The 25,665-nt window shown below is 40.9% G+C and overlaps 1 protein-coding gene across 3 annotated transcripts in view; it reads right to left on the bottom strand.

Moving 5' to 3' along the window:
• The window catches only part of nlgn3a (neuroligin 3a), a 130,403-nt gene that overhangs the window by 77,515 nt on the left and 27,223 nt on the right, over nt 1-25,665 (bottom strand). For 2 of the 3 annotated variants that reach the window (XM_026190509.1, XM_026190513.1), the window contains 2 exons: nt 16,665-16,724; nt 7,526-7,675 (listed from right to left, as the gene is read on the bottom strand). In XM_026190509.1, coding sequence (XP_026046294.1) covers nt 7,526-7,675; nt 16,665-16,724 — 210 coding nt within the window. The remainder of the gene's footprint in view (nt 1-7,525; nt 7,676-16,664; nt 16,725-25,665) is intronic. The other variant, XM_026190521.1, reaches the window with a different exon arrangement.

The raw sequence follows: 25,665 nt of genomic DNA, 5'->3' as shown, positions 1-25,665 counted from the left end.
CAGTATAATAATAAATGTATAAATGATGTAACACTTAGAGAAGCATTTGTGGCTGCAAAGTACTTTCAGCGAGTATAAAAAAGGGCAACTGCTTTTATAGCACAGACAAGAAGTGCTCAGATGACATCGTGTAGTATTACTACTGAATCAACATCCAGCGGAGTACAGTGTTTGGGTCAGAAGGCCATGAGCACACTGGGTGCTTCACAACTCTCAGTGGAGCTCAGCAGTTATTCTGTAATGAAAAACGACTACACAAACTCGTGCAATGGACTATATTTTGCTCTGCAATATCGTTCACACACAGACACAAATATCCTCTGCTCCCCAAATCCCTGGCTGAATTACCAACAGTCACTATCTTTAGTTTAGGAGAGGGACATAACAGAGAAAGACAGAGTCACTTACCAAACACAGAATAACCCTGGCAATTCAGCAAATCAATGCTAAATCACCACACTGCCGCCTCAGTGCTGAGAGCGCTTTCACATACTCTCATGCTGTAGGCTGAGGTTATTGTGATTGGATCTAAAACTATACTTTTGAAGGCCTAAATAACTTCACTAGAGGTGACAGTCCAAAGCAGAGATGATTGTGAAGTAAAATGACTGTGATGGCAGAGATATGGAAGATAGAAATCAAAGGTCGCATATAAACCCCATCAGAGGTGAAAGGCGTCTGCAAGTACGCGCCGTACTTGACCGTTCTCCTTTTCAGAGCATACGGCCGAGAGGATGAATCTCACCTTGGGTTTTGGCAAGAGAGGCGGCCTTTGTTAATTTTTAATGCATTTGGAAACTAGTAATTAAGCCCCCCCCACACCAAACCCACCACCACCACCCCCAACAGACTGGGAAATTGACATGCTCTGGAGAGCCAGTGAGTAATTATATTTGTAAAGAGCAGTGATACAAGATACTCCCCTCTGACTGGGACTCATTACACATCATTAGAGAGGAGCAGCAACTAGGCACGTGCACGTGCGCCACCCCCTCTCCGAAAACCAACCTACACATACATGTGGGCATTTTGAGGCACACGCGCGCACGTCTCTCTCTTTGTCACACACAAATACAGATCAATGAGAAGAAATCCAAACACTGGTCCTCTTTAGTAAACAAACAAAGCTCCTTGAGCCTCTGACCCAAGCGAACCCTAACAGGACAGCACAGACAGTGTAAAACTCCACGCTCGTTATCTCATCCAGCGATAATCGCACCGCGTGGGTCAATGTGTAATTAAAGATTAAATCTGAAATTATTTCTCGTTCATCTTAACAGCAAAAGGTTGAATCGTAAAAGTTTAAAAATGGGGCCTCAGAAGTATTGTGGTCCACCCTTTGAAGCAATAATTACCATTACAGCAGCGTAGGGCTAATAGCTACAGGGGGATGAGAGAACAGCACTGGAAGCTCAGAAGATTCCTCTTTAATTGGACCGGGCTTGGTGGCAATTCAGCACATCATGGTATCTGAAATGAATCTGTACATCTCTCCTCCATCATGTTCATCTCTTCCTTCTTCCAGTACTTCACCTGAGTCTCAGTTTCTTTTTCTCTCTCTCTTTTTTTTCTGTTTCACTTCAGCAGCTATTTGCATATCATAAAACCACATTTAATCCACTGTGGTCGCTCTTGTGGAAAACACCAAATGCATTAATCTAAATTTCATACACACTGAGCATCTCTCAATAATTTTTCTCCATTTGAGTAAAAACGGTCTAAAGAAAATGAAATTAAAGAAAAAAAAACATAACAAAAGTATTAATTATCTCGGGTCTTGTTCACAAGTGGGGGCAGAGCAGAGGGGGAAACTGTCAGACAGGTTGAGTGGAAGACAGAACCCACTGTGGAGATGAAAATGACACCAGGCAATCCGAGTCACTCCTATGGTCACAAGCTATACAGTCGGTAATGATTAAAACAACAAGATCACATTTACAGCCAGGTGTCTATGCTCAGTCTTAGACGCTCAGTGATTCAAAGCAGAATAGAGCCAATGCTCCTCTGAGCTCCCGGTTGAGGTGTTTCGGGCATGCCCTCCTGGGTGGAGACCCCTGAGGGAGGGAGACACATGACATGCCAGAAAGATTATGTCTGTTGGCTGGCTTGGTAATGCCTCACGTATACAAGCGGAGGAACAGGATGTGGTATCTGGACATCTCTGCTTAGACGCCTGCCCCTGTCACCCGGACCCGGATAAGCAGCAGAAAATGGATGGATCGATGAACGGATAAATAAAACATTCATCACTGACATTTAACATTGCTTGGTGCTGTTCAGTTTATTGAAATCTTGCTATTAAAATGTTTTTCCGCGTCTAAATGAAATCCTCTGAGCAGACGCATTAGTGGTGTCTGTTGTTGCCTAATAGTTTAAGTGTATTTTTTTCCCTCTCTAAAACGATTTAAATATTCAGATTGTTGTGTGTATTTCAAAGGTGTTTACTGCATTATTAATGTACTATTCAGGCTGCCTAGGGACGGAGGGAGAGCTGTATTAGTGTCAGAAATTGTACTTTGAGTTGCCTTGTCTGTTTTCACTTTAAAAATCATCTCGTCTAATTCGCTCATCCCTTTAAGCAGCCTAATTAAAACAGCTTTCTTTTTTTATTTAATTTTAACAAAGCAAATATTTACCGTTTTAATGATTTATTTATTCTTCATTTATAGGTGTTGCGGTGGTTTAGTCGTCTCACAACGAGGAGACACAGGCCCGGCTGGAGCCTTTCTGTGTGGAGTTTGCACGTTTTCTATCAGAGTACTCTGGCTTCCTCCCACAGCTCAGAGACCTCCAATCCACGGCTGTAGGCGTAGGATGGTTTCCTGTCTCTACGTATTGGCCTTGCAATGCACTGGCCACCTGTACCCTGCCTTTTCGCCCTATCACAGCTCGAACAGACTCCCCCCACCCACCCATGTCAGATGACCATATATGACCATATATTATCTAGCTGTTAAAGCCTGCAGTTCACTGTATTCAAAACAAGCAGTTAATCCCCTCCATTTAATACAGTTTAGGGTAGATTAGGGCTGACACTGTTAACGACACTCATTTTCTATATAAAAATGCAAACAAATAGAAATAAAATCATGTAATTATGAATTCTCACACTCTGAGTATTACAATTTGTACTTTATGGCCGAATATATGCAGACAGCATAGTGTTAATTGGTCTGTCATGGTGCGATTTCTCTCTGGCCCTGGTTTTATTTGGTTTATATGAGTGTGTCGGTAATAACAGTTTAAAGCCGTACCGTAGGGAGATTATCAGGCCATGCTACAGTGATGGACATTATCGCTCAACTACATGCATCGCTTCTTCTCCGCTCATTGCTCAGAATGGCTGTTGGGGAGCTCACCAAGAGAGCTGCTTTGTGAACTGCATTTTGGAGTGTGTGCGTTTGTGCAAGCTGCCAAACAACATCAGTATATGTGTGTGGGGGTTGCTGTTGCTTTGTCCCAATGCCTGCACTCATAGTGTGTGCATGCGTGTGTGTTTTAATGTGGCCGGTAGTATGCGTGTGAATGTGCTCATGGGTGTTCACGAGTATTTGTATGTGGTGTATAAGGGTGTGTGTGCACGCATGTAGAATGACATTTACTGAAATGTGGCAGTGAGAGAAGAAACATCTGACTCATAATTGAAGTGCCATGAAAGAAATATGAACAAGAATCTGTATTGGGCTTACGTGCTCAGGTTTAACCAGGGGCAGGAGCATGAGGCAGCATGCTAAGCCAGTCCTCTGACTATCTTACCACCCCGAAGGCTGATTACAATGCTCAAAATGATACTTGGGGAAAAAAATGACAGAGGAAAACACACAGTATTCAAGGTGAGCAATCCTGATGATAAAATCGATAGGCCGTGGCTCTGTGATCTCCATCAAAAGGAGAGTCTAAGATGAATGCAGTTTCTGTGATTCAGCATCCGAATGTCCTGGAGGATAAAGCAGTCACCCTCCTGCTCTTAATGTGTTGGATTCTTTGAGCACCAAGGTGAGGCAGACAGTTTTTTTTAATATATAAAACCGGTGACATCCTATATTTTTACTGTTGAAAACAAGTGTCATGAAGGCTACTACGAGCAATCATGAATTGATCCTGCTAACAATTTATTTGCCTGACAACCCAAATCATGATGTACTGTAGCTCAGTCGTTTTCATCCCACATGTCTGTTGCCCTTTTGAAAAATAAATCACATGTGACAGCTCATCACAGGTTGTAGAGCTGGGAGGAGTTTATTTTTCAACGACTGTTAACTGTTATAGGCATTCCCAAGCTACAACCTCATGAGCTGCTGATGGAGATGTTTTTTCTTTCCACAGTTTAAATTATGCAGTCTGAATGAAAGTATCACTATTAGAGACTTGATCAGATTCTCTGACCATTACACAGGTGGCTATGGAATTTTTAAAATTTTAATATACTGACTGATAGCATGTCTTGATGTGACTTTTTAAATGTTAACAGTGTGTTCAAGAGATCCGTGCTTCAGTTTGGAGAATGAAAGACAATGTTTCTTAGCACTAATCAAAGGTATCTATGGCTGTAACCATATATGTACATATGCACTCATACAGTTTAATGTACGTTCACACCAAAAGTGAAGCAAAGTTTCATTTCACCTCACCTTACCACATTAATTCAGTGTCAACCTGTGAATATTCAGCCCTAGCAGTCATGGGTATAAGGACTAGTGCAACCAATAAACAAGTTACAGTAACATATTCTCACAACTTACCATGAACTAGGGACGTTTCTGGTGATTTATTTGCTAGTTGTTTAAACAAGAGAAAAAAGTCAACACTAGTTGAATTGTACAGCTCCAGCTGCCCTCAAACAGACTCAGTAGTATCTCCCTTCATTTCCAGTTGTCCATCACTTTAGGAGAGAATCACAGTGGATTGGAGAGACCAGTGTGATGCAAATTGTTTACCAAAGTAGAAATACATTAATCTACATGATTAGCCTCTATCTGGACCACCCAGCAATTTATATATCAAATATGTATGAAGGATGACTTTTTACATTGTGCAATTGGGGTTGTTACTCAAAAAAGTAATTTATTACACATTACTTATTACTTTTCATAAAAGTAATACTGCACTCAACTTTGTTACTTTATGTTATTGTTACTGTACTTTGGTGTTACTCCATAAACTAACCTGAAAGGCATTGTCACATAATTAAAAGTCTATCCTGCAAATGTCTATCCTAATGAGGACACAGATGATCTCACTTTTAGTTTTTACATATGAACACAACACTTACAAAGTAAAAAAAAAAAAAAGGCTTTTAAGGCACTGTGATGCTACTGTAGAAACACATACAGGTGGAAATGGAGGTGAAAAAGCTGCAAGCCTCACTGCTCATCACTGGCTTTGGTATTGGTTCAAATTCAGGGTCTGGCCGATGAGCTCAGGTGTTGCTAAAGCTACACTCAGTTTAAATGTGAATTTTAGATAGAAAGCACTTAGATGAAGAAAAAAGTCACACACATATTCAATGTATGAATGTTTGTGTGACTGAGTGAATGAGAGGTTGTACAAAGTCCTTAGAGTGGTTGAGTAGAGTAGAAAAGTGCTGTACAAAACCCAGTCTATTCACCATTTACTATGGGCTCTTTGCTAGCTTTGTGTTAGCATGCTGTCTGTGCAGATGCTTGCCGAGAGCCACAGTTGTGTTAGCAGTGTAGCAGTTGGCTCCGTCCCGGACACAGTTTGCATTTCACAACAGCACTTTTGTCCTTTTGTGTAATAAAAATAAAAGTAATGTCTATATTTCCATTTTTCAAAGGCTGTAGATCGCTAAACCGTTTTCTTCCTCCCAGTATACGAGATGAAATCAGCTGACTGTAGCGCAAACATGCAGACAAAGAAAAAGATATTTATTTGTTTGTTTTTTCCTTCTATTCACAGTGTACAGATAAATATAGAGTATTTCTGAAAGTAATACCTAATTGTAACTGTAATGTAATTACTTATTTTAGTACAGTAATGTTACATTATTGCCTTACTGAAAAATATTTGGAATGTGTTACACCCAACACTAACCAAGCCTGCTAGCATTGGCTAGCATCCCAACCATCTGAAAACAGTCTCTTCTGGAGCCAAAAAGCTAATAAAGTAGAATAATGCCTATATCCACATCTTATATAAATAAATCCATAATTGCACATTGTTATTCTTTAACTATAAATACATTCACCAAGCCATTTCCTCCTGAGTTGCATGCATTTATTATGATAATTCATTGGACAGTTTTTGTTTTTTTGTGAGTTAATCCTGCACACGCTACAGCAGCTCCGAAAGCTAATACACAAAATGCTCAGCTAAATGCAATCACGTGCTCTGCTACAGGCCAGCTCAGTGTGTAATGGCAACGGTTGCTAATGTTGTATAATGTTAGTGATCTTTAGATTTTGCTGTTTTACTGTGCTTTTGGTGTTTATCTGCATTGCTCAATCACTTCATTCCAGCACCCCATTTTTGCCCCTTTTACTGGTGGTGACTAAGTTTCTCGGGCTTGTTTTAAATTGTGCCTGAAAATAAAATGTTTTTAAATATTCAGAGTACGTTGGAAGCAACTGGGTTTGGGCTGATAGGGCAGTGAAGTCTGAAAGCACTGAGGAAGTATGGGTTTTTGTCTTTTCATGGGATTTACTGACAATAGGAAACACAGAATAAAGCAGCTATATCCTTTATGCTAACAGCTGCCAACAAGTTCGATAAAATCGGAAGCAATATTCTAAAGAAATTCAGCAACATGGAAATTTCATTTTATATTCAAATTGTTTGTAGTCAGGCCACATCCACTCTAAATGTAAAAAAAAAAAAAATAAGTGAGGAGGGAAATCAACTGTGTCAGAGAGATGGATGGAAAAGGTACAAAGCTCGGGTAGTGCACTAACAAACTCCATTTTGTGTTGCTGCAGCTGTTTCCATGGAGCTCTCTGTCTCTCCTTTTTGCTCTCTCACTCTTTCTTTCTCAGCTTCTCCCTTCCCTCTCTCACTCTCTCTCTCTCTCTCTCTCTCTCTCACACACACACAGGCTTACACATACACACACATGCACAAGTGTCTGAAAGGGGATTCAGCTGCATGAGTCAATGCAACCAACCGCAACTCAGAGAGAACCTCTCTTTCTCTCCAGCACACTCTTCCGCACTCCTCTATCCTTCCAGCATCACGCCCATCTTATCATTTTTTCTACTTCATTTCAATAATTTCTTAATTTATTCTAAACCCCAGTCACAACAACAAACCCACATTATGCAGCACACTCAATTACTGTGATTTTGATACATGAGCACTACATCAACAAGCCAGTCCATGTATTTACAGTCCTGCTTTTCTCTCTCTCTCTCTCTCTCTCTCTCTTTCAGCCTTATTTAGAGTGTATGTGGCAATCAGCAGAGCTCATTACTTCTAAGCTAGGTGGCCTGCAAAGCTGCCCCAGAAAATGTCCTTGAAGAATAAGGTGAAGGAAATAAAAAAAAAAACAGAGAGAGGAAAGGATGCTTACCGAGGACTCCAACGCGGTAGTTGAGAGTGATAACGATGACATTTCCGTAGCTGGCCAGCACGCTCCCATCGATCATGTTGCCTGTCCCCTCCATGTAGGACCCTCCATGGATGTAGACCATCACGGGCTTGGCCCCAGTGTCTCGTATGTCTGCAAGAGCGGCCATCATTAACATATTCACAAAGCCGTCCATCCTCTCTGATCAAGGGTCAGCGCAGATTCAGATAAAGAAGTTATAGCACATAGTGGTCACAAACAGACAAGCTGACGATCACCTCCCAGATACCAGCTGTATTCATTCAGTCTTCTGGCCTAATAATGGAACTGGAAGCATTATTCTTTTCATATCAGCTGTACGAGAAACAAATGACTGTCCACGCTTTTTTTTTGCTGTCCAGCTCTATTATAGCAATCAGCTATCTCATCTAAAAACGTGGTGAGTCATTTACTTCCTATAAACCAAACTATTAGGCTTGTATTTGGTTTTGCATTGCCTCCCAGGAGGCAGACCCACTTCCTAATATAGACATGCAGGAAGCCATTAGGGAGAATAAAGAGAGAGGTACTCTGACACATCTCCTAAGCAGAGAGAAGCCTAATCTGGCCTGACAGTGATAGGGAAAACACACTGGCTAATTACACAATGCTACCTCGCGCCTCCTTTTTACACAGGCCTATCATGCCGCCGCAATTTATTTGCACAGTCCTGCTTGGGATTGCAGGCAGTTAAAATTTCTGCTTCACTTTTGGCAAAATGCTGTTTATTTTATTCCTGGAGCAGTTTTTGATACCCAGCTGGAGCGACACTCCAGCCAGATAAAGCACATCCAGAGGTAGAGGGATGAAAAAAGCCTCTGTCTGAGGAATAGACTGAATTACTGACTGGCTAGCTAGAGCTGGGAGACAAGACAAGAAACTCTCATTTTCACTCATGCTCCCCCCTGCATTCGGTGCAGCTTCTTGCCTTCCCCCTCCCTTGCTTTGTATCACTTTCACTCACAGACTCTCCCCTGTCTCTCTCCCTGTTTTTTCTCCCGCCTTCTCCCCGTCTCTGTCCAACTCCCTGCCTTTCTTTTTGTCCCCCCCACAAGCCCTGAGAATGGTGAGAATGAGAAGGAGCAGGAGTGCAAAAAGTGTGGATGACATCGGAACAGAGAGGGAGAAAGAAAAACACAGAGACTATAAGGAAGGAAGGAAAAAAGAAAGGAAAGGAATACAGATAGAAATGGAAAGGATATTAAGAAGAGAGCAGGAGAAATAAAAAAAGGAAAGAAAGCAATGGGCTCGGATTTAAAAGGATGGTATTGTATTCTGGTTGCTATGGTGACTGAGAGCCAAAATTCAAAATCCTCAAGAACAGCTAATCGCAGACCACATCCTGAACAGGCTAATCTGCATCGATCTGCAGGCGCTCCTCATCGTTATGCACCCCAACACATTAGCATGCTCAACACAGAAGACAACTACTTAGATGCATTTTGTCCAGACACCCTTTTTTTGTAAACCTCTATAAGAGAACTTAGCCTGTTTCTTTTTTTTTTTTTTTACATTATTCCCTTGGTTATTCATGGCCCTGTTACATTTTAAAGCAAAGCAATAAGTTGTACTATATATGATGTGGCCTTATTTATGGATTCCTTTATCTTGCTGGTATCTGAGAAGGCTGCACAGTGAAATATGATTTATAGCTGACACTTCTCTGTACACACACTTATCTTAGACAAGAGGAGGAGGGGATGCATGGGGTGAGAAGGCATGAAAAGTACAGTCAGAGAAGGGAGGAGGAGGAGGAGGAGGGGTTCAGAGAGGCAAAACGATATCCTACACAAGCTATTCAAAACAAATGGGCCACAGATACAAAGAGAATGGCAGAAAGGAAGAAGGAACAGGGGGCAGAAATAAGAAAAAAAAGAGATTAGTCATGTCAATGTTATCAGTCACCTCTTTTGTTGATTCACATCGTGTCTCCATGACAACAGTTAAATCCCTTTGGGAGAGCGATACAAAACATTCGAGCTCCATTTGTTCTAATCTATTCATTGAGTTGATCTGATGTGGGAGGTGTCACATAGATGTGATATACAGCTCTCACTCATCTGTTGTCAGAGGAAGATATGTACGCAACAGATCCCAATCGGATTCTGGTTTACAGTGAGAAATGATAATCCTTTACGGATACATCTGGGCCGATGACTAAGTCTTCTTAACCAATCAGATCGGAGTTTACTTGGTCACGGTTAATTGCCTAATCTAGTGAAGCAGGTGACTAAGTGGCTACCTCAAAATAAAAAGCTGCTTCCTGATTCACTGCTTCTCCGGGGGCAAACACATCATTACATCAACACACATATTCTTAGAATCAAAATTTAGCACAGCGCTGTGGCGGAAAAGAAACAGAGATTTATTCATTAATGCACAGGCTGGTATATTTGCAATATGAACTCCATGCACAACAAGCTCAGAATATTACAGAAAGACAAAAACAAACTTGTGTTTTGGAGATGGGCAAAAAAACGTGATTGATGGCAATGTAGATGAAAGCTGATGTGCAATGAAGAATGAACTCAGCGGGGGGAGAAAAAAACTAATGTATGTACACTTTTGTCACATTTATTTTAATACGATGTGGTGTCATGCAGCAGCTACTACACAGTGACACTCATACACTCCCAGCACGTATTACACAAACAGCAAATAAATGTCTCACTGTGGGGAAAAAAATTGCCTAATGAATGAATAAATCAAATGTTTTCCGTTTGGATGGTAGGTGCAGCCGGAGTTAAAAATATATAGCATGAGCTTTAAAAAGCAACTGAGGGGCACAACCTTTCATAGGTTGCCTCACAGTGGCTCTGGTCTGATTGGAGTGTCAGTGGGAGGCATAACTCAGGCCTGAGCTGAGCCCCTTAGTATTGCTGCTGCAAGCGAAACCCACCAGGAGGGTTTGGAGCACTCCTTCCTTTTTTCTGCAATCTTATTTTCTCTCACTACCTGTACCTCCACCTTTTTGTCCTTTTGCTTCTCACTCCAATGAAAGCAGTCAGTCATATATCTGACGTTAAGCGCCCCGGAACTGGCCTTGACACTCCGGACTAGGACAGGACAAAGGCAAGTGGAGATAAGTGTCGGTGGCATTCACTGTGTCAACACTTGGTGAAACATGGTGGCTGTCAGCGGCTATAAGTGAGGGCTGAGGTTTGGGGGAACAGGTGACAATGTCCTGATGTGGCAGGACATGACACGCAGCCTACTGTAGTGCTCTTGTCAGGTCAAGCTTCACGGTCCACCCGTGATAGGCCCATTACTGGCATGTTTGCATTTAAGAACAGGATATCGCGGATACATTTCGGGAGGATCTTTAAAACAGGGGAAAGCAACTACAAGAAACTATACAGTGGATTGTTTCATTGCCAGTGTCACTGGTGGTATTCTGAAAGTCACTGAATGTTTCCTAATATTCACTTTACACCGAAGCTAATGAACTAGTGCGGGTGGCTAGGCAATGGGAAAGATAAGAGGCTCAAAAGAGTGAACACACAGAGACAAATTACAAATTTTCTATTTTGTGCTAAGAAAAGACAGCTAAATGAGGAACATTTATAAAATTTGAAAAATTTAATAAATGTTGAGCCAGTAGGGCTTTTATAATCTGCTATAAGACAAGGATGGGAAGGGCTGAAGTCGAGCTGTCACGGTGTCATATTTTTCCCTTCATGACTATTGTGGTTGAGAAAAAAAAGAAAAAGAAAACACATGGCAACCTAAATATCATCACAGCACCACATCAATAATGTCATCAGTCAACTTCATCAATAACTTTGTTTATTGTCTGTTGTCTTTTTTTGCAGAATAATGAAACTGACAATATACAGTCAGGTCCTTTATTGATACTTTTTTCCCTTTTTTGACCCTGTGCACCACCGCTGTGGTTTTAAAGCAAACAGTCAAGATTGTGACTGAAGTGCAGACTATCAGCTTTAATTTAAGGGATTTAACAAATGTATTGCATTAACTGTTTAGGAATTACAGCAGTTTTTATACAGAGTCGCCTGTTTTCAAAGGCTCAAAATTAATTGGATGAACTAATATAATTTTAAATATGAGGATTGTTTTTAATATTTGGATCAAGAGCCTTTGTAGTCAGTGACTCCCAAGTGCTGCGTTCCCTCTTTTAAGATGCTCTGCCAGGCCTTTACTGCAGCCTCCTTCGGCTGCTGCTTGTTTGTCGGTTCCTCTGCATTCAGTTTTGTATTCAATGACTTAAAAGCTGCTCTGTACTGGGTCGAGATCCAGTTACTGACTTAGCCACTGAAGAATTTCACATTTCGTTGTCTTGAGAAACTCTTGGGTTTTGCAGTGTGCTTTGGGTCATTATGTATTTGCACTGTGAAGGGCTGTCTGATCATTTCTGCAGCATTTCTCAGGCTGAATCTGAGCAGAGAGGGCAGAACTGTATACTTCATCCTGCTACTTCCATCAGCAGTCACATCATCATAAACACTAGTGACCCGGTTCCAGTGGCAGCCAAACATGTCATTGCCATAATATTGTCTTTGAAGATGATGTGCTTTGCTTTAGATCATGAGCTGTTTCTCTTCTTCTCTGCACTTTCTCAAGTTAACCTTATCTTTTTATTTTTTTTTTTTAGATATTTTCTGGCAAAGTCTAATCTGGTCCTCTTATTCTGTATTTTATTCTGGAAGGCATCTCTTGGTTGTATACAATGATACACCTACCTCCTAGAGAGGATTCCTGACTTGGCTAGATGTGGTGTAATTTCTTAACGTAGAAATATTTCTACAATCTTACAATCCCACTTGACCTTTTTGCCTGAAAGATCACAGTTAATGCGAACAATTAATTGAATATTTTTGTTAAACCCCTTGAATTAAAGATGAAAGTCTGCCCTTCAATCGCATTGTGGATTGAACAATTGCCAACTTTGAATCATTGTCCAAATATTTATGGACCTAACAGTGAGTGAACAGTAGTGAGACAGTCTGTAACCAAATTATTCCAATTATTAAAATATTTATGATATTGTCATATATGTATTAAAACACCTCTGCGCTAGACTACGTGATTGCTCTCCATACCTGATATGTCTAAGTAACTAAAATAAAATAAAATTAAAAAACTGAAAATAGGATAGAGTAAAAGGGAGAAGCTTGTGAGTGTGTGCGCCTCTATTAGGAACATTGACTACAGTAAACTTAAAGGGAGGAATGACCTTTGTGTGAAGATGACATCTTGCTTCCTGGCTGCTGTGCATGTGTGTTAAATATGATGTTGGAAACAGGGTAGATAGAGTGTGTAAATACATGAGGATAGAGAAATGAAACACAGGGATAGCCAGTGGTTGAGTTAAATGAAAAGAAAGACAGTGTGAAAAACCTACAAAGGCTATTAGCCAAATCCCCCTACAGCTGGCCAGGATCTAGTTTAGAGGAGGAAAGCAGTAGAGGTGCTGTCATCCCTAAGACTCACAGACAGCTGTTTGCTGCCAGAATGAAAGAGAAGTAACCCTTTAGTCTTTCAATAAAGCCTGCTGTCCTTGACATGAGTTTAAGAGCTGGTAACTGTACAAACACACTGCAAGCTCGATGACAGCCCACGAACAAACACACTGCAGCGCACAAACCCTTCAGACCTGCTCTGGCATTGTATGAGGAAAGAGTCAAAGTGCCTCTGTGAACTAATTCAAAGCCTTTCTCCACTCCATTCCTGACAATTTTTTCAAAAGAAGTCTGTTTTTACATGTTTTGCCTTCCCAATTATTTTGTGCCACTCAAGAGGAAAGGACAAAGAAAAAAATAAAGATGACAGTACCAGTCTGGCTCTCCTACCCTTTGAAATGGCTCAAATGATGCCCGTGTGGATCAGCCATTAGCAGCAATGCTTATCTTGGAAAGAAGCTGAGCAGTAGCATTCCAAAGATCTCTGCATAAATGGGCTTCAAGGGGCATGATTCCTCTTCTCTGCCACATCAGAGAGAATAGGATAGTGGCAGAATAGAGAAAATGGTGTGTGAATTGCCCCCACTGTCGATTTGCCACTCTCCAGGCTGCCTGAGCTGAGCTGAGGGCTTTGCTGGATAGGGATCCAGTCAGGCCTGTGCGATGGAATTAATGGTAATACCCAGGCAGGTGGAGCTCAGCTCTGCTCTCTGGCACAGCCCGAGCATCTCTAAGGGTGGGGGTAAGTCTGCGTGTATCTGCATGTGCTCGCTGTCTTCATAAGTGTTTGCTTCTAGAGCTGGGCAGCAAGCAAGTTTGTGTGTGCACTGATTTAATGGATGCGAGCATACATGTCTGAGTGTGTGCGAGCACACTCTCGGTGGAGGTATTCCTTCTGATTAGAGCTAAGTCTCAAAGCGCCAAAAGACAGAAACACACAGTTCTATTTTTCATCATTGGGATAGGGCTGAGGCAGCAGTGGCGCAAGACAGTCCATAGGTGGAGAGCAGACTGCTGCTTCTCACAGGCTATCACTAGGCGCTCTACCTCAGCACCATTGCTATGTTCCACCTGGAAGATTTAGCCCCTACATGGACTCGCTTACTCTATTTACATGCCCACCTTTATCTAACAACAGCAGGTACGTGATTGAAAGCTTGCACTCCCCTTTACAGTGCAATAACACCGTCTGTAAAATTGAGTCTTGATTGTGGGCTGGTGTAAATCACAGCAACTTGGCCTCCATGCTTGTTTTGCAGGCGGGAGTGTTGTGCAGAATTTGAATGCACTTTGGGGGTGCCAGTGGGTTGAATGTTACTCAGACAGACAGATGGACACACAAAGGGACAGACAGCAAGACACAGGAAGGGATAAACAGGCAGATATGTTAAAAACATGGAGCCTTAGAAAGAAATACATCAATATAATAGTAGTGCAGTATAATATATTCCAGACTACATATTTCATTGCTCTTATCTCTTCGTCTCATTTGAATACTTTTACTGGCTGTTAGCCACCCTCTTTATTGTAAATTTATATATTACGATTCCATACGTTATATTTCTTTGGCAATAAAAGAAATTCTTTATTGTTCCAATATTTATTTTGATTTGACTTTGAGAACATGTCTGGAGGGGCTATAACAGGGAGGAGGGCAGTTCAGATATATTGTAGGGAGGAAGCAAATTAGGCCAGGATAGACAGACAGCCAACTGAGACCACATGGTAATGCTGGGAGGAACAGACTGAGAGATGGAGGGGGTTAGACAGGGAAAGCAGGCAAGACAGTAGCTCTCGCAACTGAATGAGAATGTGTGGATAAGATGTGCACCAGCTCAGCTCGGGTGAGAGTGCGAGTCATGCTCGTGTTGTGATTCTACTTGCCCTTTAACTTGAGTGCAAATGTTTAAATTTCACTGGTGATCCCTTGACTGTAGGCACAGTTTTTGGTAATAATAGCAGTGCTACCTGTGAGAGCAAATGTGCGTTGGACTTACAAGGACTTTGTGGTTTGTGCACTTTACTCCTTCAGGGAGTAAAGTCTTTTCCTCCTGAGGCATCAGCTCTCTGCGGGGGGAATTACAGAGGAACAAAGAGGAGTCCCTGAACAGCGGTGTTCATATGTTGGGCCATGACAGTTCCACACATTCAGCGGAACAATAAAAATCTTCTGGATCATGTTTAGGGATTGATGGCCAACTCTGTCACACAGGCATTAGTTACAGTAGTGTTTCAGAGGCTCTGCTGGGACTGTTTTGTACTTCTACGGTGATGCTCTGTAAATAGCATTAGTTGCGCTCAGTAAAGAATAGACTTGTCACATTTTCAGTGAGGCTAGTCTAGCACAACAGCTTGGAGACCAAGCCACTGTGTACGCATGCATAGACTTGCCAGACAAAGGGATCGGCACTTGTCAGCAATTTTAAACGGACTCAGGGCTGCATACATGTGGGTTTGCTTGAAGGAAGAAGAACCTTCCACACGCACGCACATACGCACTCAGTCGAGCTGAAGACTGAAGGCAATTTGGCTTCGGTTGCAACAGCTCGCCCTGGGCTTGAATGAGGAAACACCTGTGTGTCAGAGTGGTGCTATGGCAACTCTTCCTGTTCTGTGATCAAGGCCAGCATGAGGCTCCTTTTTGAGAGAACAGCCCACTGAGCAAGGAGTGAGAAGAGACCCTATATCTGGAAAGAACCCAAAGCAGGATCAATCCAGTGCTCATTTTTTCAGTATCTAAGAGAAATGAGTGATAAGACATGGCGCTTTGGTGTGACGTTCAGTCCTTAACATGTGCTAAAGTCCCAAAAAGCTTCCCTCCAGATTCAGTTGAATCGTTTTCACCAAATATACACATCATGCGCAAAGATCCAATCTGTCCAGAACAAACAAATGGAGCATAAAACAAGGGGTTTACCTTGATACCCGACATCATGCTCGCATCACCTGCCCTACTATGGCAAAGGAGAACAAGGGCGGGGCGATATCAAGGGTTTGATTTAGATTCAGACACTTAAGCCGTTTCTGTTGCAGCACAAGAATCGTCTCTCATTCTAATCTCAGCAGAGATCCACCCTGAGCCAGGAATATCCCAAGATAAATATGGAAAGCGAACAATGCGATTGCTGAGCAGCAACTTCCCATTTTTTACACCTCTCGCCTCTAATCCTCTCCAGCAGCACTCCTGAACTGCCGCTCCTCATCTAAATCTGCCGGCACTCCGGGTGAACAGTCTGATATTACACTGCTGCTTCACTTTCCCTCTGTCATTATCGCCACCAATTCAGCTACTGGCCACACCTTAAAAGGGGGCTCTAACTACCGACTCTCCCCTTGTAATAACAGTTGCTCCAGTCCCTGTGTGAGATATTAAAATTATTCAACCCGAGCCTGGTTATCTAGACAGTTACTAGATCCCATCTGCCTCTAAAGCTAAACACTCCTTTCACTGACTGAATTCAGATGCTTAGGAACAAGAGCCTTCGCGTACACTCACATTCACACACATGCACTCTTTTTCACTACATTGCTCTACAGATTGAAATGTGACAGGGGTGCTTGATGATTGCATTTGGAATTGGAACAAAAAAAAGAAAACAAAACAAAAAATCCATAAATGATCAGAAAACAGTGTCATTTTTGTAAGAAAATCATGCACCATCTTTGATCACCATGGAAAATACCTTCATCTTCATCACCGTCGTTATCCGATAAATCCTCGCCCTGTTTTTTTGCATGGGTCCCTGTTATTGAAGCAGGGAGAGACATAGAGAGGCACAGGGAAATTCAAAATAGCATGTTTGGAAAAATAGAGATGGGAAGAGAGGCATTTCAAAAAGTACACACGAATTACAACAGTGCTGATTTAAATACATTCCCACACAATTTTCATTTTGCACAGAGAGCATATACAATTGCAGGACTACAAACATAAAAAAAAACAACCTTACAATGAGGAAAAAAACAAACATTTCTATCTTACAGAATTATATATGAACACAACTTCACTGCTACTATAACGTGTATCTGTAGCAGAGTCATACACCACTGACATTTTCAGAAAATCCATTTAAAATTTATCAGGAAAAACAACCCAAGCCTATTTATGTGAGTTACTTTTTTCTAGTCTGTTGGAGAAGCGAACAGATACACCAACTCATTCAGTTTTTGTTTTCTTTTTATGTTGATTTTTGGAGGATTTTGTGCATTTAAACACTGTAGGAGACTCTAGGAAGTCTCCTTGGTATTAATTTGTAACTTGATAACAGAAAAATGATACTTGAGCACAGGAAAATCAGGAAGCTTTTTGAAAGGAAACGTTTTAAACTACAAATGCAATTTCTCCAGAGCTGCTGAGATCTGAATAAATCCTAACAATGCATGCAATTGGTCTGTCTGTCTCTTTGCCCAAAAGAGTCGCTAATATCTTGTCCTTGTGCAGTGTTTTGCAGTAGTACATAAATGTACTCCCCTGGGTCTGCAAGCTATATCTTCACCTACCATTTCCCATAAGCATTTGACATCCTTGTCATTTTTGTGGCTCACCAGCAGCACAGTCTAAGGATATCAGCAGTGATTAGTCAACAGGGCAATCCATCAAAACCATCCATTTAGTAGTCAATCATCCTCTCACAAGCTTTTAAACATATTGGGAATATAAATAAAATAGAAAAATGTTTTCTAATCTTTTCTATTTCTTTTATAAACCTTGCAGATCTTTGGTGATGCCCTGATCCGTTATCTTGATGCCTGTTCAGGTCCGCTCCTCTTCTGTACTCACTACAGCAACTCCTAATGCTTTTATTGACCTTGGGCATTTCCTCCAGTGAAAGACCAGAATGAATACAAATTGATAACAAAATATAATAGGCTGATTGACATTGAATTAACAGACCCATTCATTATTCGAAGAAGATGACTTATTTGAATAATGCTTTTGCAGGAGTGATAAGCTTGAGCCTTGCGTGAAACAAATGCCACATCTTCTAACATTAATTTGCAGGCAATGAACATGATTTCACGGGGAATTTTTGGTCTCTGCCCATGTAATCCTTTTTTTTATTCTCATGACCTTGGAGGAAATTGAGGTGGGGACCATGAAATGTGCTGTAGATTCCCGATCAGTAGGGAAGATCCCAGTAAGCACAGAGGTTGCAAACAGTAATGGCACAGCAGACAAAAGTGGATGCACTCAGACCACGAGACTCAGCGAATGTTAACGCGTGAACCTCTCAATCCTCTATTTGCTGTAACGGAGAGTTTACAGTATTAGGAAACTTTTTCTAACGTTCATGCCGAAAACGCAGTCAGTCTGGTGGACTCGGACTTGAACGCTATAACTCACAGAAGTCAGAAGCAATGTGGACCTCATCGATACTGGTTAAACAGGCTCTATTTGAATAAATGCGTTGTCCTCTTTGAATACCTCATGCATTGTTAATTGATAGATGCAATACAGTGTTATGCATAATGTAAAAGGCTGAGCGTGATGGTATTTACTGAGCAAATTTATGCTCTGAACTGGAGCCATGGTTGGTACAGCGACTTTGTTTAATCTGCCCATCATTTTTCAATTATAGGGTGAATGAATAATGCAGACTGTATATCATGCTATATTACTTTTAGATAAACAAAGATAATGATATGAATATACCAACTTTAAGCTTAAATGCCAACATTTGTGTCATCTCGTTGACAGCAGAAGGTAAGTGGACTGTTGGTGAACAACACCGATTTGTTATTGATGAGATTTTGATTAATAATAATGCCAATATCCAATCTACTAGTATGTTCTTTATCATTTTCCTTACTGAGCATCAACTTGCTTAGTAGAAACAGAGCAGCATGGGGGCCGCTGCCATGCGTTTGAAGTCATTGTTTTGCAATGCACAACAGTCAGAAAAAAAACATATCAGTATTAATAAAGGGAATTCCTAAACTTGGAGGCACGGTATTCCAATGCATTGGTTCTCAAATCCCATCTACCCTGTATCTACAGCCAAATAATAACAGAAATGTGGGACTCGTATAACAAAATAATTAATCTGGTGTTCCAGTCAGCTACTTGGTGAATATGTTGCTGAATATGTTGTAACTTCTGCGCCAGGATATATTTTTGGAGCCCTCTGTGTCAGCAGCCCAGTTATGCCAGCACAGTGATCTTACTGAAGCAAATGTGTTGCTTCAAGTAGCGCTAATGTCAACTTCCCTTTGTAGAAATCAGCTACCATTAAGTTATCAAATGTCACATTTATCATGTTGGCTTTCTAGAAACCTACAAGAAGATTAACAGTCTGAACAGAATATAGAGCTTTGGTGGAGACCGGCAGGTCAGGCAGCTACAAATCAGCATGACCTGTTGGGCATGCATCATGTTGTTTTATTCTCTTTTTGCCTTTTTAAATGCATTTTCACAACCTGTAGTGACATTAGCTGGCTACTCGTACAAAGAAATAAGATACATAATGACACCATCTTGACAAAGAAGGAACAACAAGCCAACTCCAACTATGTTTTATGGATTCTTGGGACACATAGACAATACTAGCTAACGCTAACTGTTTCCAGTTCTTTTTTCATATACTGTTCTGGCTACTGTTTATTTAAATAGTAGTTTTGCAAGAATTCAGACAACACAAGCTACAGTAATGATGCCAGTAAGCAGGCTGGCATTGCTGGGGCCTTTAGGCAGTGGGTGCTATTACTGGCATGGCTCACTGTTGTAGAACTGGTGACTGTAATAGCTGCACAGGATTTTTCAACTGTCAACCCGGTTGGCAGCAGCCATATACACGGTTGAAGACCTTGGAAAACAATGACAGAATTTGGTCTGGCTTGGTTCTGGTTGAAGGCAGGTGGCAGTGGCTGGTGCAACTGTGGAGATGCAGTCACATGAGGGGGACATAACAGTGAGAGTGACAACGGCTTTGTCGAACAGGGAAAAGGAAGCCACATGGAGAACACTCGCTGTCTCAAAATGCTAAAGAATAAGGCGCAAAGAGGGACCTGCATGATAGGAGATCTGGACAAAGTCTCAAATGAGTATTTGCAGGAGAAGATTACTGAGTGAACATAAACTTCATCAATTATGTAAAAGTCATATGAGACCTATATATAATAAACCAAAGGGAATATTTGGTAGACATTTTAGAGTTTGCAGTTTATTTCCTAAACATGATTAAATAAGACATTGCTAATTGATTCAAAGCTGTTATTAGTGTATGTCCCTGGGTACAAACTGGAAGCACAGGAAAACTAGGAAAGGAGAGGGAGCAATAATCTCCACTGGAAACTCAATAAATATTCAACAATTGTAATAGTGTCTGATTCTTGCTATTAATTTTTAATAGCTATTACTTTTTTGTCTTAAGTGGTCTTTTGGATTATGATTTTATAAAATCCTCCTGCTTTTGACAGTGTTGTTAATGATTACACAAATCAATCAACCTTAAATCTGAAATCTTTCTCTTTTTGGTGATTATAACAACGATCGGTCAACACTTCAAATGTCAATTACAACATTTGACCCCTATCAAATTATTAAAGATGACATGCAAATCACAAAATCTGTCAGGGCACAAATTAATTCTTATGAAGTGTTGTCTACAACATCAAATTAACTGAAGTTAACTGTTAACCTAAAGCGATACACAATATATTAATTGTTGTAAAATGGGACAATTTTAGGCAGGAACTTGTTAAGGGTGATGTTCTTATTGTATTTTTTTAATCAGATTTTTTGGCAGATTTTCTTTAAGTTCTATATAAATAAACTGATTACTAAAAATGAATAGCAATCAATCAAATAAAAAATGTTTAACCTGGTCCAGCGAAGTTCAATGAATTCATGAACATAGCTCTATTAATAAAGTCTACAGTGTAAGAGACCCGTGTTATACAAGATTTAAGGCACATGCTGCTTATACTGTAACTCATTGTCAGTATCATAGCCCTAACCCAGCAATAAAAGGAAATAAATACTACACAGCTACAGCCAACAATGAGTAAACATAAAACTGGGGGTCAGTTGGTTGGTAACTATAAGTGCTTTTCTAATCAATTCATTTATTTTAAAACCAGTGCACTACCTTTACAAAAGTAAAAAAAACAAACAAACTATTATGGATTTTGTCAACCATTCCATTATCATCAGGACCTTTTTTTTAAATAAGGCAGAGTGATGCTAATTTATAAATCAGGAGCAGCTCATCAGACATACAATTATAGTCAATTAGTATCGTACCTGTATTTTCTAATCTTCAGTAAAAGTTGTAGCTCACCACGAAGAAAGTAGAGTCAAACCATTATCTACAGCCATTAGATTCCACCTGAATTATTCCACAGAGGCTGCTAATTGCTTTTTTTATAGAACAACTTAAGTCATCATTTGATAAAAGTGAAGAACTCTGTGCAGTTTTCTCTGGATCTTAAAAAGGCGTTTCACACATTAAATCGTGGTATTGTTAATCATAACCCTCCCAGTTTTTATTTATCTGATATAAACTTATTTTTGGTATCTTTAAATCTTATCTTTAGAACAGTAGACGATGATTATGTCACCTTTATATATACAGTATGACCCACTTACCAAAAACTTGTCTTGAAACAAGTTTTTAAATGTATGGCGGTGATCCGCTCATAAATCCGGTCATTTAACAGCAGCATGGTTCGGAAACTGGTGTTTTATACTCAGCATGAAAAACAATTCTTCCGGGGCTTGGGCCTCAATAAAAATAAATGGGTTTAAACTAAAGATTAATAGGCACTGTATTGAACAGATTTGAGACATAAAATATCTCAACCTTGCATTATTCAAACGTTAGATTTTAGACGCATCCAAAAATAGCAAGAAAACTTGCAAACGAACAAAAACAAGACTCATCAGAGGCTGCTTGCTTTTTCTCTTTGAAATTAGTCTGAAGATCATCGCCGCCGACTTCTCAAGAAATGAAATAAGTTTCGCTTCCATCATTTTATTACATTTGCTAATATCAGCCTCATAAATAATGAGTTCTGGGCTAAGTAGTGTGTGGAGCATCTGGCTGTAATTGTAAGGTGCCCCGTAAATCCTCTTTTGTACAAATAGGTTTTGTTGTAGCTTCTAAAGATGGAGATTCTCATTTCATATTGCATCATGCTTTGTGTTTTGTATTGTCCCTTCAATCTGCTCAGGCTTTGCGTTTTTTTTAACGTGCATATATATATATACTTATTTATTGTTGAGTCTGTGCAGTGGGTTCTGTATTTGCTGTAGGGTTTATGTAACCTAAAGGCCTCTCTAGGGATACTTGGTTTGGGCTACTTGTCTTTAAACAAATACAGATTTAATTACAAAATAAATAATAAATAAAAAGCTTCAGGCCTTGCTATGAATTATAAATGATAGAAACACAGTGATTATAGAACGCCTTTGCTATCGACATGCTGAAACAATTAGGTTACTGAGTAATAATCCTCAAGACAGGCACAGGTGTCGACAAGTGAGCTCCGTCATTTTGAATTGTTGTCTGTGAGCCCGTGTGTGTGTCAATCGCTGGATCTTTACCAGGGACTGCAAATACGTGACATCTGCAGTGACTCAGCCGGCGATCCTATACTTGACCTTGAATGTTTGAAGCAATGCCACAGTGAAAAGTGTGCGCCATTAAAATAAAACTACAATGAAGTGCCGAGTTTCCTTTTTGAATAGCTGGCCTTCAGGTGTCTAAACCTGCATTGCTTCAAAACAGGCAGGCATGTAGAATAACAGCTATTATTCATGTTCCTTGACAGGTAAAATAGAAACCTGTCGCATTTATCAAATCGGGTTCAAACGAAATCGCACTCGATTGGGCTTACTCGTTACACGGAGGAAATCAAAATGAAACATTTCATAAAGACAGCCTAGTTTGCTATATAGTTTTACATGAATAAACCCAAGCATGCGTACGTATGTACACATACACCCACGCACTTGCACGCAGACATTAAGATACAGAGTGCTCTCACACTCTGGAGGCTTCTTGACTGAATCCACAATTCACTCAATACATCGTGGAAGGGCTGAATGTTAACTGCCTTTCCTTTGCTGGAAAAAGGTTCGCTGACAATAGATGGGCCTTGGAGTTAAATATCAGAAAGGTCAGAATGTGGAAAGGGACTTTGTGAAATGTGAAATGTTGCAGCCTTGACAATTTAGAGCAGTTATATTCAGTCTGTAATCCTCAGGTGGCCGTTTTCCCTTGTTCTTCTCTCTTTTTCTCTTTCTGTTGTTTTTTTCTTTCCCTCTCTGTCTGTCTGTCTGTCTGTCTGTCTGTCTGTCTGTCTTCACCTCCCTCAATCTGTCTTCCTACATAGAGGTGAAGGCACAGCTTGGGAGGGACACATAAGAGAGAATGATGGAGAATGCAGCTAAAAGGTTAAGGAGGCTGTAATCCTGCTGTAAAGGACAGCCAAAACTCACACTGTGATTCAGCTGCTCCAAAAAATTTGACAAAAATAAATAAATAACTAAATAAAAAACTCCCAAAACAAATAAAGGCCAGCAAGCTGTCTTTCTGCCCGACGACAGCTTCATAATAGAAAGGGACAAGTTTCACAGAGGCCGCGGGTTTCTGAGTATAAATGCAACCTAACACAATGGGGAATCAATATGGAAATTAATAAACACACCCGTAAGCAAAATCAATAACGGCACTGGTATCGCTGGATATATTCGTATCACTATACGTCCCTACACACGAGTACGTGTGCACTGCAATTCCAGCCCTGCGAAGGCAGTAAAGATGAAGACCGCAAGCTAACAAGCAAGTGTAAATGTGAACAATGGATCATTTTAAATGTTTAAAAATCATAAATTCCCCTTAATATTTATCTTACACCTCAAGGAGACAAATAGCAACGCATTGTGGTGCTTGCTTACAAGTAAAGTCCGCAAGGCACCATTAATCTCTTTATCCCTCCCAAACACACAGACAGGTGCGCAATTACAAATGCATGATATGTGTGAAAGTATTGCTCAATTTTTTAAGATACCAAATTTGGAAGACTGAGTTCTTTACGTGTAACATTATATGTCACAGTGTGGCCAGGGACATGCGTGTGAATAATTTATCACACTTAAGAAGAAATCCGAGGGGCTGTGGAAGCTCGGTCTATCTTAACAAGAGATAGGAGATGCAACAAATTGTTTTTTCCTCTTTAAATGGGCTTTAAGACTCCACAGGCTGTGTCCACCATTTCTTTTTAATTTGGGATAAACAAAGAACAGAACAGAGATATTGAGCCTTGGATTGACTGGGGAAGCTGGACAGCACAGCAGCAGGAGGCCACTGAATAGGAACTTCCTGCTTAGGTCATGCTTTGCATCTCAAGTCAGCGCGATTGCATCTGCTGGCCGGCAACAGCCTTCCCTCACTGGGGTCATCAAACATCCCAGATAGATAATTGTAAAAGATCATAGGAGCAATTTTCTCTAAAACAAAAACATGGGGCATCTGCTCTGTTTTCGAATCACACAAGCCAATATTTGTTCTTGTTTTCTTGGAAAGTTTTCGCCCTGTCTGCTTGGCGTGCAGATCTTCTCGGCAGCACTCAGGGAGCAGCCCCTCCTTCCTCGAGGCAAGCACAGTCGGCCAACCAACAGGATTACCATGGTGTGTTACTGTTTGCTGCGGCCCTGCTGCAGTCTAACCAGGACTGGGGCTCTTATACAGTTTTCACATCTTTCTAGCATCTGGAGGTCATCTGGTAAGATGGAAAAAAAACTGTACCATGTTTCTTCTGGGGTAGTTAATCTACAGGTTTGGCAACTGATCGGACTGTTCAGTACTGGCGCTGAGCTGAGTAACACATGGCAGCCTGCTGCCTGTGAGGGCTACATAGGAATGATAGTTGAGTGGTCCAAATCAAGCCAAAAAGTACAACAGATTTTGCTGCACTTATCTCAAATGGACTCATGATGAGGGATGAATTTAGGAGTCGGAAAGGTTGATCTCAGAGTGTCTCTCAGAATCAGCGTTATACAGAGACGTGAGCATGAAGGACTCTGAGGACGAGTTTTACAGGCAGGCTGCAAGCAATGAAAGCGACACGCTGTAAAACCTGGTACGAAATAATGTGAGCATTATACAAACAAGAAGCGCACGGCGCAGCAGGAGCGTATTATAACCAGAACTCCACCTCGTTGAAAGCATGTGAATTTACAGGTCTTTTTTTTTCATGTTTGTCGATCAATTTCTCAATGCAAAGCTCTTTTACAGATAAACATTGACCTCGTCGGGTTTGTCCTCACAAAATTGACCCATCTGCAGCCAATCTAGCACTCTGGGGCTGAATACTGCTTAGCTGTGTCCCCGCACATCATTACCCTCCTCTTCACTCCATTCACTCTGACTCAGAGCAGGAAAATGACTGAGTGATATAACCAAGGCTCCAGTGTCTCCAGCACCGTCGCTGCTCCATGCTCTCGGTACGTGCTGTAAGGCCACATCAGAGAGAGCGAGTGAGCAGTGGGCTACGGTGCTGATGTTGCACATTAGATCACCTACACATGACTTCAAACGCTACCTGCTCGGACATCTTGGATGTGCGGTGCTGTGGTAGAGGGCAGAGACCATCTCTGTCTTTCTCGCTTGCTCTTCTAGAGCAACACTGTGGTCAGTGCAAACATAAGAGTGTTTATGAACAAAGAGAAACGCTCTGGTG

Source organism: Astatotilapia calliptera, chromosome 2 (assembly GCF_900246225.1).
Source record: "Astatotilapia calliptera chromosome 2, fAstCal1.2, whole genome shotgun sequence".
Classification (NCBI taxonomy): domain Eukaryota; kingdom Metazoa; phylum Chordata; class Actinopteri; order Cichliformes; family Cichlidae; genus Astatotilapia; species Astatotilapia calliptera.
This window is presented reverse-complemented; position numbering and strand designations above follow the sequence as displayed.